This window comes from Molossus molossus, unplaced genomic scaffold (assembly GCF_014108415.1).
Source record: "Molossus molossus isolate mMolMol1 unplaced genomic scaffold, mMolMol1.p scaffold_m16_p_18, whole genome shotgun sequence".
NCBI lineage: Eukaryota > Metazoa > Chordata > Mammalia > Chiroptera > Molossidae > Molossus > Molossus molossus.
In genome coordinates, this window is record NW_023425353.1 from 1,260,489 (window position 1) to 1,277,548 (window position 17,060).

At 44.3% G+C, this 17,060-nt stretch overlaps 1 protein-coding gene across 1 annotated transcript in view; it reads left to right on the forward strand.

Moving 5' to 3' along the window:
* The first annotated feature begins 1,343 nt into the window (after positions 1-1,343).
* Positions 1,344-17,060, forward strand: part of LOC118633025 (RING1 and YY1 binding protein) — a 77,727-nt gene continuing 62,010 nt past the window's right edge. The window contains exons 1-2 of the mRNA XM_036266434.1: positions 1,344-1,522; positions 2,155-2,280. Coding sequence (XP_036122327.1) covers positions 1,491-1,522; positions 2,155-2,280 — 158 coding nt within the window. The 5' untranslated portion in view covers positions 1,344-1,490. The remainder of the gene's footprint in view (positions 1,523-2,154; positions 2,281-17,060) is intronic.

Sequence of the window (17,060 nt, forward strand, 5' to 3'; positions counted from 1 at the left end):
TGTGGCTTCTGATCCCTGTACTAATCGTAGGACTTCCTGCTCCCTGGGCACTCAGTTTCAGTATGCTTTCCTTCCGTGGAGCAGTCCTGATAATAACCCACTTTGTGTTCGTATATAAATAGGGCCTAACACAGTGGATGCTGAGGAACAGTCTTATCTCTTTCCTCTACACCCGTCTCCCCACCCCCCAACCTCTAGCAACATTCTGTGACCCTGTCCCCCCCCCCCCAGGGCTTCAGCCTATTCCAAGCCTTTTATCTTATCATATGGGGTCCTCCCCCAACCAGGACTACCCAGTGGCAGCGGGCAGAGGGGTCTGAGTCACGTTCAAGTCAATTTGGCAGGTAATCTTAGAGCAGGGCAGAAAGCAAAGCATGCGCCTGTTCCTCGTCTTCAAGAATCTTCTACTGTGGGGGAAAGCTGCACAGCCCAGGTCGTTATGGCAGTTTTCAACCCAGTATTTTGTATTGGTCCTTCCTAAGTGTCAGGCACCCACCTGCGTGCTTTCTTGCATATGTCTCTGGATTTTCCAAACGATTCTAGGAGGTGGGGTATTAGCCTCATTTGGTAGCCGAAGGCGCTGAGGCCCAAGGTTTGACTACTGGCACGTGGCTGCCAGGATTCCTACAGCTACTTCCCTAGGGAAACGCCCTATTTAGGTTCTGGGCGGGCTACCGAGGGAGTCGGTGGAGCTCAGCGTCCAGCCCGGGGGAACCTTATTTGTGCCACACCCTTTCTGCACAGTTCCCCGCGGCGGCGTCCGGGCCTGGGATGGACCTGGGGGCTGGAGTACGGGCTGGCGGCGGGGACTTCAGGAGCAGCACATACAAAGCTGTGCGTGGCAGAGGAGCCGAAGGGCGCGGGCGAGCCCAGGCCGAGCGGCCCTGTCGAGTCCCGTGGCACAGCGAGCCTCGAGGCGCTGCTAGTGGTGTGGCTGTGGCCAACTGCACGGAACTACTTCCCCGCGGCGCCTTCGGGGCCGCGATCCCGAGGACAGCCGCACTAAGCGACCGTGCGGGGTCGGGAGCCCACCGCGGGCTCCCATGCGCGGCCACGTGCGCCCCGCCGGGCACGCACGCTCCGCCGCGCGGGGCCGCGGGGCCGCCAGCAGGCACGCGCGCCACCAGCGTGCACACACTCCGGGGCACGCACACCGACGGCCCCGCCCACGCCCGCCACGCCCCGCCCTCCCCCGCGCCCCGCCCCCGCCCCCACGGCGCAGGCCGCCGCCCTCCTATTGGCCGCACGGCGCGTGACGCGCGGCGCCCGGCCCTGCCCCTCGTCAGTCACTCGGCGGAGGCGGCGCTGGCGGGGACTAGTCTCGTCCGGAGACTGGCGGCGGCGGCGGCGGCAGGAGCTCGAGCTCCGGCGGCTGAGGGCGGGTGCGCGCGGGGGAGGGAGGGGGGTCGGCCCGCGACGACTCCCCGGACGGCGTTTCTCCTCCGAGCGGCGCGGCTTCGGCGTTGGAGGGGCGGCGGTCCAGCCCATCCATGACCATGGGCGACAAGAAGAGCCCGACCAGGTACCTGCTCCGAGCCGGGGGCGGAAGGAGGGCGGGCTGGGGGCGGGCGGGCGGGGGCCGGCGGCGACTAGGCCCGGAGCCACCCGGGCGGGGGGGCGCCGCTAAGATGGAGATCCGGGGGCGGGGGCGGCGGCGGCGGGAGGCGGTGTCGCTCCGCTCGGGCCGGCGGCCGTGCGCGCCGCAGCCATGGCGGCTCCTCCTCGGCCGCCCTCCGCCGCCGCCGCTCCTCCCAGACAAAGGGAGATTTAACCAGGTGGGGAGGAGGCGGCGGGCGCGAGCCTGGGCGGGGAGGAAGGGACCGGCCCAGCGCCGCCGCCGCCTCGGGCGCCCTGCGCGCCCCCGGCCCCGGCCGCGGCTCCCCGCCGCCCCCGGCCGCACGCTCGAGGCCACAGTCCGCCGCTTCCTGCGCGCCGCGGCCGGATCCGGGGGCGCCGCGCCTGTGCGGCCACGCGGCCTGGAGGTTGCGGGGCGCCGGGGGGGCCCTGGTGCCTCTTCTGGTCCCGGAAAAGGGTGGGTGGGTGGTCGCCCGAGCGAAGTTTCCAGCCCCGGATTCCTGCGAAATTACGACGGCTCACCAGCGCCTGTGATTTGCTGTCTCCCTCCCGTCTCCCTCCTCCCGGCCCCTCTCCTAGGCCGAAGCGACAAGCGAAACCTGCCGCGGACGAAGGCTTTTGGGATTGTAGCGTCTGCACCTTCAGGAACAGCGCGGAAGCCTTCAAGTGCAGCATCTGCGATGTGAGGAAAGGCACCTCCACCAGGTACGAAGCAGCCGCGTTACCTGTGTTAGGGGACTTCTCCGGGGGGGAGAGGGTTGTGAGCTGTTGTGCTGCCCGTTTTCCAACTTGTTGATTACGACTTCTGCGTTTGTGGGGTGGGTGATGTGTGGTTTGGGTTGTATTTCGTTTTGGGTGCAAAGCCTTACGTTGAATAAATGGTCAATAGGAGGGAGTGTTTTTCAGGTTTTTGTCTTACTTCAAACAGATACCGAATTTATTTTCTACTTGTATCTGTTGGCTCCTTGGTGTTAGCTTCTAATCTTTTGCTATGGATTGTAGGACAGAAGATCTTTTACTTTTGCCATGTGCAGAATGTTTTTAATTTGCCTGCTTTGAATTATTTTTCTCTTTGAGAAATTGAGTGATGGTTGTACAGTAACGCTGGTTGTGCTTTTCCTGTCTTGAGCTGCAAATGTGTGTTATTTTCTTGCCCTTGAAAATACATGTGGAGCCTTGATAAAGAAAGTGCGTAGTTTGGAAGGCAGAACTGTCAGTTTGGTGTGTTTTTTCTGATTAGCTTATGCTGAGGGAAGGCGGTTTTGCAAAATGGTGAAATGAATTGTGTGACTAGATGGAAGTTTGCGTTGAAAACTTTATTATAATGGAGAAAGAATGTTGGAAGAATTTTTGTTTTCGTTTTGAAGGTAGTAAACTGCAGCTGGTATCAAAACGAGTTGCACTCCAGATTCAACACTTAGATCGGAGGCTACAATGCCAGAGCTGGTTTTGTAGAGCTTTCCACTGATCTTTTTGATTTATGTCTTGAATTTGTTTCACTGATGTTAGAGTTTGAGGTTATTCTTGATGACACATGATGTGTAGACTTTGGAGATGTGTGTGAAAGTGACACAGGCGTGAACTGGTGGCTCCTTGAAGACTTGACTTTGATGGCCAAAAGTTTCATTTGTTTTTGAGTTGGTGGCATTCCAGTATGGCTGTGTAGTAGTACTCCATAGTTTTAACTGGATATTGTTTTTTACTAAATGAATATGTCTGTTAGGATATCATTGCCTTATTTATACCTGGGAGTCAATAGGATATTGGGCAACCTAAAGAATATAACTGAGATGAATTGGTCCAATTACTGATGGAAGAGTTCTGTGAATTCCACTACCTCTGAAAGTAATGAGACCTTTGACTAAAAATACAAAGTGAAGATATTTCACCATAAGTAGTTTTCAAAGAAATTTGTGTCTATTTTTTGTATTATCATAAAATAGACTTACTTAGTTGAAGAAAAAACAGTGTGTGCTTAATAGATTTTGTTTTGCTATCCAAAATAGGGAATTCCATCAATGGCATGAAAGTCTAAAAATGTATGTGTTATTTAAAACGATAGCGATTGTATTTTATTTATGAGTCATTTTTTTTTTTTTTACATGTAGAATCCCTCAAAGGCCAGGCCTCTTTATTGTGGTTTTACTTTGAGTGTTACCGTAGATGATGTTCAAGTAAGTGACTAGGAAACTCCTGAGAACTCGAGAACTTTACTGGTGGACAGAATGTATACCAGATTCAAAAGTTTACGTCTGATGTACTGCTGGGAACAGTGACCTCACATAATGAGGTGCATGTCAGTCCTACATGTGTTGAAACCTGACTCATCAACTTTGTGGAAGCACATGGAAGGTTTTGACTTAAAAACAATTTTTTCAGAGTCACAGATGATGACAATGAAATTTGTCTTTTTAAGCAAATGTTAAATTATTAATGAAAATATTTTAGACTTTATTCAGGAACGGGGATACTCACCTACTATCTTTAAGGATCTTTGTGTAATTTTTTTGTTGGGTAGGCTTGAACCCAGATTTCAGAGAGCCGAGGACTTAAAATCTTACCAGCTCATGATAGATGCCCTTACACTGCTATGTAGCTGAAGTTTGTTTTGTCTTGGTCATGCCGGTGCTTTGGTGTTTCAGAGCTATTTCAGAGTCATCACTAATTGGAAGGCAAGTGATATTTGTGCTTCTCGTGGAAAGGTTAGGTTTTCGTCCTGTCCATTGTATTGGTTCATTTTTCTGGTCCTCGTTACTGCATGATTTTTTCCTGGACCTTTCTTGTAGTTTTCTCTGTACCTCAGAGATTTGACCTTTTCTGCCTTGCCATGATGTTTTAGTCAGACGTTGTACCGGTGGCAGAGAAAGTTTGTTGCTGGGTTTTGGACACTGGGTGATAGGCAAAAATTTGTAATTTTTAGAAAAATTTTTAAAAAATAAAAGGGTTTTTCTAACCTGTTGAATGGCATAGAAATTGGATTTTGTTGTTCTGAGCTAGTGTTTCCTTTTAGAACAGCAGCTGGTTGGCTAGCAAGTGGTCATTTTTGAGTTAGGTCATCACTGTCGTCGTTGATGTCATTTACCAGTCAACCAAAGGAGTCAGCTTTGAATTAATGGTAGGACACAGAACTGTATTTATCCTCTGAGGATAGAATTGATACTCCTCAATTTGATTAGGAAAATACTGCCACTTATCCAAAGAACATTTTTAAAGAAGAGGGGGTTTAAGGTTGGTAAGACATGTACCAGAATGATCATACTCTAAGTTAAAAAAGCCCTAAGAGAGGTACAAAAAGCTATGGGATGTCCCAGAGGTCTGGTTTGCAGATCAGTTAGAAGGAGTCCTCCCTCCCTTTATGTCTTCTGGACAGAATTGGTTTCTGCACAACTACCTGCCAGCTCCTCACTGCTCTTGCTATTTATATCACATGCATTTAATTCTGCAGGTGGGGTCAGGAAAGTGGTTCAGAGTGTATATCCTTCCTTCCTTTTGGAGCAGAATGAGCAGGATGAAAGGACAGGACGGTCGACACCCCTAAGGACATGTTAAGGGAAGAAGGTGGGGAGTACTTAACAGACTAGACTACTTGGAGGTTCAGGGGCAAGTAGAGATCTTATATTTTGGATGTATTATCATTTCTGTGTAGTGTCTCTACCCCTTACTGGGCTTCTTTATAGCGTTATTGAGGTGTAATTTATATGCTGTAAAATTTGCCAATTGTAAGTGTATGCTTCAATGATTTTTAGTGATTTTGAAGAGTTGTGCAACCATCCCTACAAACCAGTTTAGAGCATTTTCAGCTCATTCTGTGGTTTCTTTATGCCTGTTATGTGGTGTCCTTTTAAGTCTTGAACACCAGCATGGAGGAGTCACCTACTGCAGCTGGGAAAGTTGTTCCCTACCCACCATGCTCATGTACTCCAAGCCTTTCAGAAAATAAAAATAAAGGAGTGTGTATGTAAGGTGGTGGTGGGTGGGGAAAAAACACTATCCCTTCCTAGCCCGTTTCATGAAAGAGTATACTAGCTTTTAAAAGGAGGAAGACAGCCCTGGCCGGTTTGGCTCAGCGGTTAGAGCGTCGGCCTGCGGTCCTGAGAGACCCGGGTTCGGTTCCCGCTAAGGGCATGTACCTCGGTTGCAGTTTGTCCCCGGCCCTGGTCGGTTGTGTGGGTGGCAGCCACTCGATGTGTTCCTTTCACGTCGATGTTTCTCTCTCTCTCTGTTCCTCTCTCTCCCTCCCACTCTACCTGAACAAAAAATGGAAAAATGTCCTCGGGTGAGGATAAAAAAAAATAGTAATAAAAAATAAAAGGAGGAAGACAGCCCACACGTTCGCAGATTTATCTCACCATTGTTAAGTTGAAGTTCCTGAGTGTTGAGCAGAGTAACTTTTAGACTCGATAAGTATATTTTACTTATGATCTTGTTATTTCTCTGGATACAGTGATGTCTTTATTGTAAAATAAAAATTACCAAGACGTTACTGATTGATGGTTCTTGGTAATATGGCTGCGTCTTCACTTTCAAGCTATTGCTTAAATCACACTCATTTGAAAAATTGCAATTTTTTTGCTTTCAGTAATTACCATAGATTTAGAACTTTATAAGTTGTCAATTCCAGATTTTATCATGGTGTTGAGTTGAAATTGTGTTTTATTTAATACTGTCCCTTTGAAAAGTGGACTGTTTTTAGAGATTTTACAGACAAGTAAAAGTGAGGAATTTACTTTCGATGTGTAATAAGATGCTGTAGCTTAATAAAAAAGTTGGTACTTCGGATATTGAATTGGAAGTTGGTACTCAGTTGTTTTGTGGGTAAATGTTTTTCTTGTTCCCTGAGTCTTTGCAATTGTAACTGGAATTTTTCTCTCCTTAAATTCAGATACCCTGACAACTCAAAATCTCCTTAATAGTCATGAAGTACTTTAGAAGTCATAGGGGAAAACATACATAATTAGTGATTATGTCAAAATTTTGATCTTTGCTGAAGCTGCAAAAGCACATCATCCTGTAATCCTTTTCAGATAGGAAAACTGCAAGAAAGCCAAGGAGCAGGCACCCGGCCCTGAGCACAGGTGCCTGTTCTCCATGCTCCTGGGTCATCCACCACTGTGCATTTTCTCCTTAAGTCACATTGGTTTTATTACAGTGTCTTTCATATAATTTCTTCATAAAATACATAGAAAATTACCTGTTTTCCAAATTTTCAAACCTCGTCAAGCCTTTCAGCCCCAAACTGGTACAAAAGCTGGGTCGATCACTGTCACCCAGAAACAGGGTGTATTTGCCATTACAGCAAACCTACTGGTTTATTGGTACTGACTTGATCTGATGTGTACTTGGTGACCTTAAAGTGAATTACCTGGGTAGTTGTGGTTATCTGATAAGTTTTTATTGAGCACACAGCCATCTGGGCTCTGGCTATAGCAATATAAAGACAGATTAGATCCTTGTTTTTCTGAAGCTTAAAATGCTATGGAGAGAAAGAGAAAATAAGTAAACAAAAATAAGATCATTTCACCTGGTGGCAAGTGCTTTGAAGAATTTTGAGCAGGAGCTGGGCTTCAGAGTGATGGGAACTGGGTGAGTGAAGGCTGTGTGGATTGTGGGGTTACACGGTGCATCCTAGGAAGCAGCGTGCTGCTTTCTTCTGGAACGTGGGGACGGCTGTCTCTGAAGGTTTCCTGGGCCATTTAGCTCATTTATTTGTGGAAAGTTTAGGGTTGGAGCCTGTATGCACAAGCTACTCAACTTTTTTTAGTTGTTTGTTGCAGTCTAAACCTAGGCTAGCTAACTTGCTGGTATATCTTGCTAGTTACTAGGTGGGAGGTTCAGAACGGACTCAGTTATGTATGTGTTAATGCGGCATGCCTTTACTGTGTGCTTCCATAGGTGCGGAAGAAATTTTAAGATTGATAAAAACTTAAGTGGCTATAATGTACCAAAATGGTTATCAGCGCTAATTCAGTTTATTAGTACTTTGGGTGACAGTAGGTCTCTAAATAATGCCTGCTTTCCAACTTGAAGTAAAACACTCTACAGCCTTTCTGGCTCCTTCCCCTTTGCCCCATCACCAGGGACTTTCCTCTTCGAGGATCTTTATACTCCTCGTCACTGGTGCTCCCCTCTTAGCTTTTTGCCTGTTGATTTTCAAGTAAATGTTTTGAACTGCAGCATACATACAGAGAATTGTGCAGGTAAATGATAAGGCTTGATGAACTTTCACAAAGCGAGCACACCCAGATTAAGAAGCAGAACATTAGAACCCCAGAAGCCCCTGTGTACTCTGCCATTACTTCCCCTACCCCAGCCACTCTTCTAAAGCCGGAGATAAGTTTTACTTCTTTTTGCAGGTAGATTCATTCAGTATGTTCACTTCTGGGTTGTGAGACCCATCCCAGTTGTTGTGTATGGTTCTTGCTTATTTTACCAGGGTTGTTTAATCCTAAGAATATCTTAGAGCTCAACTCTCTGCATGCAGACCCTTCTGTGTTCTAGAAATAGGCTTTCTTCTTGACTTCTCTTGATTACTTGCATACTTGTACACAGTCGTCTCCTTCCAGCATCGTGAGTCCACACATCTGTAGGTGAGAGGAGCAACGTCAGGTGTGTGGAACTTTCTAGAATACATTAATGGAAGTCTTCTTTGTCTCTCATTGGTAGTATTGCTCATCAGTCGTTTATATTTCAAGGTATTGGTTAAATAGAAAATACCTGCTTTCAAGGAACATAACAAATGTTTTATAAAGATAAGACCATAAAGAGATAACAGTGGTGTAAAGCACTCAGCGATGGGAATGAACTTGGTGGCAGGCATGGAGTGAATGAGTACAGGGTAGAGAACACATACTTCTTGGAGGAGGTCGAGTCAGTGAGTCTGTGGGGTGCACTGAGGAATGCCTCCCTCAGTCTGGCATCTGAACTAGGCCTTGGTGATTCTTGGGTGTTGGGTTTGCTCTGCAGGCTGATGCAAGGTAATTAGTTCTTTGCTTCCTCCTACCTACTTATTAACTACTCTCCCCAGATGTCATCCACACCTTTCTGCTTCTCCCCACAGGCTGGTGATTCCCCAAAACTGTATTAACCACCTGTTACCACCCCATACACATGTACACGTGACAGAAAATCTAATTAGCTCGTGGGCCTCTCCTCCTGGACAACTTTTCTCCTGGTTCTCATTGCCATTAGGATGCAGTCCAAATCCTGAGCATCACAAGAGGCTTCTGATTTGGTCCTTTACTATTTCTTTCTTAGAATGTTTGGAAGCAGCCTGCCACCACCCCATCTGCCCTCCAGAGTTTGTGTGCTTCATGCCCAATTGCGTGGTGTTTTCCAAGCAAGTCCGTGATGTCTCGTTTCCACACTTTTACACATTCTCTTCCTCTGAATTTTCTCCTGAAATGCTTGTCCTTTCGTGTTCTGGCTGACTCTTACTTGTCCTTCTGGATGTCTCAGGAAGCCTTTCTGTCGTCTTCTATTGACGGACACCTTCTAAGAGTTGGACTCGATTTTCATTGGATCACCTTTGCTGTTGTCATCTTTGTTGAGGGCAGGACCTCTTCATAGCTTTATTTTCCTGTCTGTTACAGAGCCTGGCACTTGGCGGGGTTCAGTAAATATACATAGAATAAGTGAAAACTTGGGGTTTCAAATGGGGTACTCTTTAAAACGGTTCTAGTTGAGAGTTCTACGAAATATTCTTTCATATTAGGGCATGCGTCTTGTGTATGTAAATGTTACTGGATTTAGGGGAAAGGTATCCTTATGAAGCCCGTCCTTAAAAGTAGTAGTCTTGTTTTTCTGGTTTTGTTTTTTTTAAACGTGTGCTAGAAATTAAACATAGGACCTAGAGCCTTGGGAGCTGTAGGCCATGCATTTGCATCCGGTGCTCCTGGAGTGGTTGGTTTCTGCTGCAGAGTTTAGCACACTCACCCAAGTAACAGCGACTGTGGTGCTTCCTAATCCTTTCTGGTTGTTCATTTGGTGGTTTAAGCAACCAAAAGTCATATTGAAAAGTCTGGTAATAAAGTAGAGGCCCATTTGTTGTGCAAAACCAATTTTGAGGTGTGATAAGGAACTGGATGGGTGTGTTTGTAAGCTGCACCTAAAGCTAGTTTAGAAATGGCTACAGAACATTTGGGTGTTAGAAATGTTGTGCCGTCCACTGTTAAGTTCTTTGTGTTGGCACACTCATAGCTTGGTCACTGTACCTCGTACATGGTGTACATGATTATTCTGTTTAGTAATGTGGATGAATTACTTTTGTTGAATTGAGATCTTGGCTATAATTTCAACTTCCATGCCATGATTGGCACAGACTGTGTGTCAAAGGTGGATTCTCCGTAAAGCAATGCAAAGAAAATCTGTTACTCAGAAATCATGAATAGTTGAAATCACAAGGTAAACGGTGCATTTTTAAATAATTTAATAGGAATAGATATTACTTTCTCCTCTCCTTTTCCCCTCTGTCAATTTAGAAAAATCTACTGAATTTTATCTTTTAGTTGGGAAAAGTAACTAGTGGAGGGGATATCTAAAAAATGCTTCTTAAAACTTGTTCAAGACATTTTTGTCTAGTTCAGGGGCATTTGCAGTACAATTTAAGATGAAACTTGGATAGCCTTTGGGAGGGACAAGAAATTAAGGATGATGTAAGGTACCAGGCTCATCATCAGATTGGGTCTTAAAACACATGAAGTGTATGACGATGAGTCAGAGGGAGAACACAGACCTGGCGACTGCTTTCTAAGAACAGATCAGATTTTATCATGTAAGTTATGAGATTTATGCACGTTTTCTTCATTATTTTACAAAATGAAACATTTTTTAATATCCTAAGTGCTCCAGAATATTCAAGGTTGCAAGAAATAGGAATTCAACTCAAACTATATTAACTCAAACAAATTTTTAAAATGAACCTACTGGCCCACATAGCCAACAATGAGAAGGACACCATTCGAGCTCAGAATCAAAGGAGTAACTGCAGTAGTCAGGACCCTGTCACTCACCCAGTTCTGGACCATTTTTGGTCGTCAGGAGGTTGGGATGCTGTGACTGGTCAAACCTCACACATTGGCAGGCTTTGTTCCTTGGAGGGTGGATGGAAAATAGCCACAATAGTTCAGTGTACCTTTTTCAGTTTTGTTCCTGGGTTAGTATAGTAGGTTCCATTCTAAATCGAACTGTAATTCTTAACCCCAGCACCTCGTTTATCCTCATCACATAGAAGACAAATCATCAATGAACACAGGTAGAATTTTAAAATACTGATGTCCTGTAAGTTAATTTCCTTTATTATTATATATGGTCACTGATTCTTTGTCCTTGATTTTTGTTACAAAGGTGATACTTTCTTATTGAAATTAGGGGGGGGGGGGCATAAACAAAGGTCACCCATAATTCTGCCATGCAGAATTATTTTTATTTATTGAACAATCTATTCACTGACCCATGGATATTTAAGAAACTGGATAGTTTTCCATCCCCGTGCTGTTTTAATATGCTAGTTCATTAAGTTTTCAAAACGATGTAGGTGGTAGTTCCATGTAGGAGTTGGGAAATCAGGCAGTATGTGATGTTAGACAAATCAGTCTTCTGATTTGACTAATACATATTCTGACCTGTCAGTTTATATGGTTCATTTTGGATTCTTCTATGGGAAATGGTTTTAGGATTCCTACTTGTGGAACATAAAGCTAAAACCCAGTTTGCAGGGGTTTTTTGCTTTGTTTTTTTTATTGTTTCAATTTGTGGAAGAATGAAAATATGTCATTAAATTCTTAATACCTATAACATAATTAACTTCTTCCAAATCTTTATCAGAGAACAATTATGTATGTAAAGTAGTCTAGATTTAATGTTCTGTATTCTGTTGTTAGAGTGGGAGTTCTCAAATTTGAGTGTGCATCAGAGCCACCTGGAAGGCCTGTGGAAGCCAGCTCCTGGCCCCGCCCCAGAACTCCCACCTAGCAGGAGCAGGTCAGGTCTGGGGCTGAGAGTCTGCATTTCTTACAAGTCCTAGGTGGCGTCTGTGCTACGGTCTGGGGAGTGACTGTGAGAACCACGGTTTTAGATGACCTGAAATTCTAAACAGGTGCCAGCCAGGCTTTCTAATGAAACTGATGAAAGTTTTTGATGTTTGTTAATTGTGCCTTGGCATTTTCAAAGTGATGGACATGCTAGGAACCATTCTGGAGCAGGCGCTAGATGTGATGCCTTATTATCAGTACACCCTGGGAAGCACAAGAATGCTTATAAATTGGGGGGCTGTGTCAGCTAAACTTGTATCCTTTTCATGTTCTAAAATCATTTATTATATCTCATTACACTTGCATTGGATTTTAGATATATGTGTTTTTAAAACCTATTTCCTTGCATCATATGTTAAAGAGACAGAACCATGCCCGGCCGGTGGGCTCAGTGGTTGAACGTCGACCCATGCACCAAGAGGTCACCCGTTTGGTTCCTGGTCAGGGCACATGCCCAGGTTGTGGGCCAAATCCCAGTGCAGGGTGCACAGGAGGCGACCAGTCTATGTTCTCTCTCATCGATGTTTCTCTCTCTCTCCTTCTCCCTTCCTCTCTGTCTAAAGTCAATAAAGAAAATAAATACATAAATATGGAGAGATAGAACCAGATCTTTATAATCAGTAAATCCAACATTCCAATAAAATGTTGGCTAAGAACACGAACAGGTAATTTATAAAAGAACTACAAATTAAATTAGGAAAGATGAGAAATGTATAACCTTCCCATTTCTTAAATACAGAACAAGCTAATATTTTTTGGCATGTCAAATATTAAAAAAACTTTTTAGTGAGGTTTGAAAATGGGCATTCTCTCAGGAGCCCCTGGTGAGTGGATAAGTTGATTTATATTCTCTGAAGGCCATTATGTGTGGCGGCTGGTATCAGATTTCTTTTTTTTTTTTTTATCCTCACTCGAGGACATTTTTTGATATTTTGTTCAGATAGAGGGGGAGAGAGAGAGAGAGAGAAACATCAACGTGAAAGGGACACATCGAGTGGCTGCCACCCGCACGACCAACCAGGGCCGGGGACAGACTGCAACCGAGGTACGTGTCCTTAGCGGTAACTGAACCCAAGTCTCTCCAGACCGCAGGCCGACGCTCTAACCGCTGAGCCAAACCGGCCAGGGCTCAAATTTCTTTAAAATATTTGTACCCTGTGACCCAGTTCTAGGAATTTGTGTGATCTGCATGTAAAATTTCCTGTGTAAGTACAGGTATGTTCATTGCATCCTTACTGTAACAAAAAATGAAAACTACCTATTAGGAATCAGCAGGAAGTTGTTTAAAAAGTATAGATAGCCATGAATATTTTGCACTTCTCTCAAAAATGTTTTGAGATCTCATACATTGGGGATGGGAATAGTACAACCATTTCCGGAAAATAGTTTGGCAGTTTCTTACAAAACTAAACATAATACTTACCCACAAGTGCAATTGCTAGGGCATATGTTATTTATCCCAGAGAATAACCTACATTCACATAAAACCTGTTTGTGGCAGCTTTGTTTATAATAGCCTAAAACTGGAAACAACGCAAATGTCCTTCAGTGGCGAAGGCACGTTTATACCGTGGAGCACTGCTCAGTGGTTAAAGAGGAGCAAGCTGTTGATCTGGCTGGCATGGATCTCAAGGGCCTTATTCTGAGTGAAAAAAGTCAGTCTCTAAAGGTCACATACTATAGGATACCATTAACATTCTTGAAATGACAGAATTACCCAGAGAGAACTGATTAGTGGTTGCCAGGGTTTAGGGCTTGTGGGGAGCCGGGAGATGGGTGTGACTGTAAAGGGTATCGAGAGAGATCTTTGTAGTGGTGAGCAGATCTGTATCGTAATTGTGGCCGTGGTTACGTGAATCTACATGTGTGATAAGATGGCAGAGACCTTTGTACACACACACTGTACCAGTGTCAACTTTCTGGTTTTGATACTGGACTATAATTGAGAAGATGTGACCATTTCAAGGAAACGGAATGAAGGGTATATGGGACTTTGTACTATTTTTGCAGCTTCCTATGAATATATAATTATTTAAAAATAAAAATTTAAGAAAATTTTAGAATCTATAATAAAAAAGAATGTCATAATAGAAAAAAATCAAGTTATAAAATGATAAGCGGTATGATTTTACTTTAAGTAGTCTTCATACTAAATATACACACACAGAAGTCATGACTAATCAAAATATTCTGAGTGGTGGGATGATGGATCCCTTTTGTGTGTGCTTGTCTGTAATTTCTGTAGTGCAGATGAGTTGATATCACTTTTGTAGTTGGAAAGACCAGTTTTCATAATAGGATCATTCTAAAAACGATCTAATTGTGGAATATTGAAATGTAAAGAAGTGGAACTTGATTTACATGAAGTTTTGTTTATATTGGCTATATTAACTTAGTGTTAAAACAGCTATTAAGAGTGGAAAGTATCTGTACTCTAAACCATGTTGTGTTTGTACATTAAAACTGCTCTGTGCTCTGTGTGTGTACACGATAACCCTGCAAGGTGCTGTGAGTCAGTGCTGTCCAGTGTCAGTGAGTGCGCTGCAAGCCACGTGTAAATACACTAGTAGCCACAGTAAAACTATAAAAATACTATCATTTCAACTTGTGGTCATTACAAGCTTGCAGTGAGATATCTTTATTTTTTTAAATCCTCACCATAGGATATTTTTCTGTTTTATCTTCAGATAGAGTGGGAGGGAGGGAGGAAAGGAGAGCGAAACATCGACGTGAGAGGGACACATTGACTGGGTGCCTCCTGCATGACCCTGACCAGGGCTGGGGATGAGCCTCAACTGTGGTACGTGCCCTTGGCTGGAATCAAACCCACGACTCATTGATCTGTGTGTGGCTGATGCTCTAACCGCTGAGCCACACCTGCCAGGGCTGCAGTGAGAAGTCTTGCAATCTTTTTTGCATCCTAGGTCTTCAGAGTCTGCCGTGTATTTTACAATTTCGTTACAACTCATTTCAGACTAGCCACGGTTCACACCCACGTGTGGCTGGTGGCTGCCATGTTGGAGAGCAGTGGAGAGCCAGGGCTTTGGTGTCATACGGAGTTCCAGTGACAACCAGCCAGCTCTGTCATTTGCTAATCTTGTGACTTGAACTTGTACCTTCATTCTTATTTGTGGATATTAGCTTCTCCACAGGTGGGGTATGGTAAGGATTAAAGAAGTGATTATGTGCAGCATACTACGCCTAGGATCCGGCACAGAACACTTGCTGTAAGCAGTATGTACCTGTTGGTAATGTTACTGTTCCAGTAGAGTGTGTATTGTATTGAATGACTAATCATTCTAAAGACATGACTGACTTCTTTATACTATTGCTAGTGAATAAATATATAATTCGTATGTGAGAATCTTTATATTATGAGTGGTGAATAGACAAATGCCTAAGCACTCATGTGCAAAATATTGCACCAGGTACTTGAACATTTAGACTTAAGTCTTAAGTCGACACCCTTACACTGCATGTTTGCACAGCACTGCACAGTTCGCATGCCGACTGTTTGTGCTCCTTTCCAACATGATACTTGGAGCAGTCCCAAGACAGTTGTTATCCATCCTTCACAGCTGAAGAAGCAGAGGCTCAGAAAAGTGAAATGACTTAGTTGATTTCATACCCAGTCGAGTAGAAGAAACAGAAAGGTGGCTTAATTAAATTGACAAGTTATTAACTGCATTCTTTTGATTGTTCCCTTCCACCTTGGCTACCTTGGGGGAGAGCACTTCCATCGTGCTCTTCCGGGGCCATTTGAATTAGAAGAGGGCATGGTAATTATCCTGAGATTATTAGCCTAATCGGATCAGCTATGATATAAAAAGTTCACATAATCCTGTATACAGTAGTTGGTTGATTTTGCTGGTTGTGATATTTCTCTTTATAGAGTGTTTATTATTTCTGTGTCTTGGTTAAATATATCCACAAAAATAGGCTGAGAATACGTAATATCTGCTGACTGCCTTAAAATCAGATTGAAGTGCTATTCTTTGCTTCACTTACTCAGAAAATCATGTAATTCTTTTTTTTCCTTTTAATCCTCACCTGAGGATATGCCTTTTCATTGATTCTTGAGAGAGAGGAAGGGAGAGAGAGACAGAGTGGGAAACATCGATTGGTTGCCTCATGCATGTTCCCCCACCAGGAGTCGAACCCGTGACCCTTTATTGTACTGGATGATGCTCTAACCATGGAGTTACACCAGCCAGGGCTACACAGTCTTTTAAAAGAAGGAACATTGCATGCCACCATTAAAGTCAGTGATGAGAGCCCAACCAAGAGGTCACGGGTTCGATTCCTGGTCAGGGCACATGCCCAGGTTGTGGGCCTGATCCCTAATGGGTGGCATGCAGGAAGCCGCCAATCGATGTTTCTCTCACTTTCTCCCTCTCCTCCCCTTCTCTCTAAAAGCAGTAAAGAAAAAATATTAAAAAATAAATAGCCCTGTCTGGTTTGGCTCAGTGGTTAGAGCATCGGCCTGCGTTCCAGAGAGACCCAGGTTCGGTTCCCGCTGAGGGCGTGTGCCTCGGTTGCAGTTTATCCCTGACCCTGGTTAGTTGTGCGGGTGGCAGCCACTCAGTGTGTCCCTTTCATGTCGATGTTTCTCTCTCTCTCTCTCTTCCTCTCTCTCCCTCCCACTCTACCTGAACAAAAAATGGAAAAATGTCCCCAGGTGAGGATAAAAATAAATACATACATACATAAGGTCAGTGGCGAGAAGCAGTGAGTTTGTGAATGCCGGCTCTCCCGAGGCAGGAGCGCGGTGGAAAGCACCTGTCACCGGGCAGGGTCGGGTGTAGCATTCGTGTTCAGTGTTCGTGTTCTGTGTTCGTGTTCTGACATGCAGACCCCACTTCCACTATTACACATTGCTGGCTTTATTTCCAGTTTCTTCTCAGGTTAGGAACATTGAGGAAGTCACATGACATCCAACTCGTTGGATGTGCTAGGACAAAATGTATGACAGTAAACTATCAGCTCATTTTGACGAGTGCTTTTGGTGTGCATCAGTGATATGTATTTGTTACGGGTAATTATATTTTGGTGCTCGGAATGGGAGCAATGATAGGGGAAAGTAGGTAGTATGTTCTTTGCCCCTTAGTTTTCTACCTTTTCAGATTTTTTCCTCCTTTGGCGCCACATGATTTGCCTGACAGTGCCTCTCTTCTTGTATGCCCATCCTGTACTATAGATCTAGGACAGTAAATCTTATGCAAAAACCCATCAGGTCAGAATCTTATACTAAGAACCCATCACTTCTGATCTAGGTAAATCTTAGCAACATAAAATTCTTCATTGGTGTTTTCTTGATTGAAGGGCTATTGTGAGGATTGTGGAATGCAGCTATCCCAATTGAATTTTGGGATGAAATTTTCTGTGGTACAATTTCTGTTTGGTAGGGAGAATCTCAGTGCCCAGAATTTCTGAAAAGTCTGACTGTACACAGTTTCT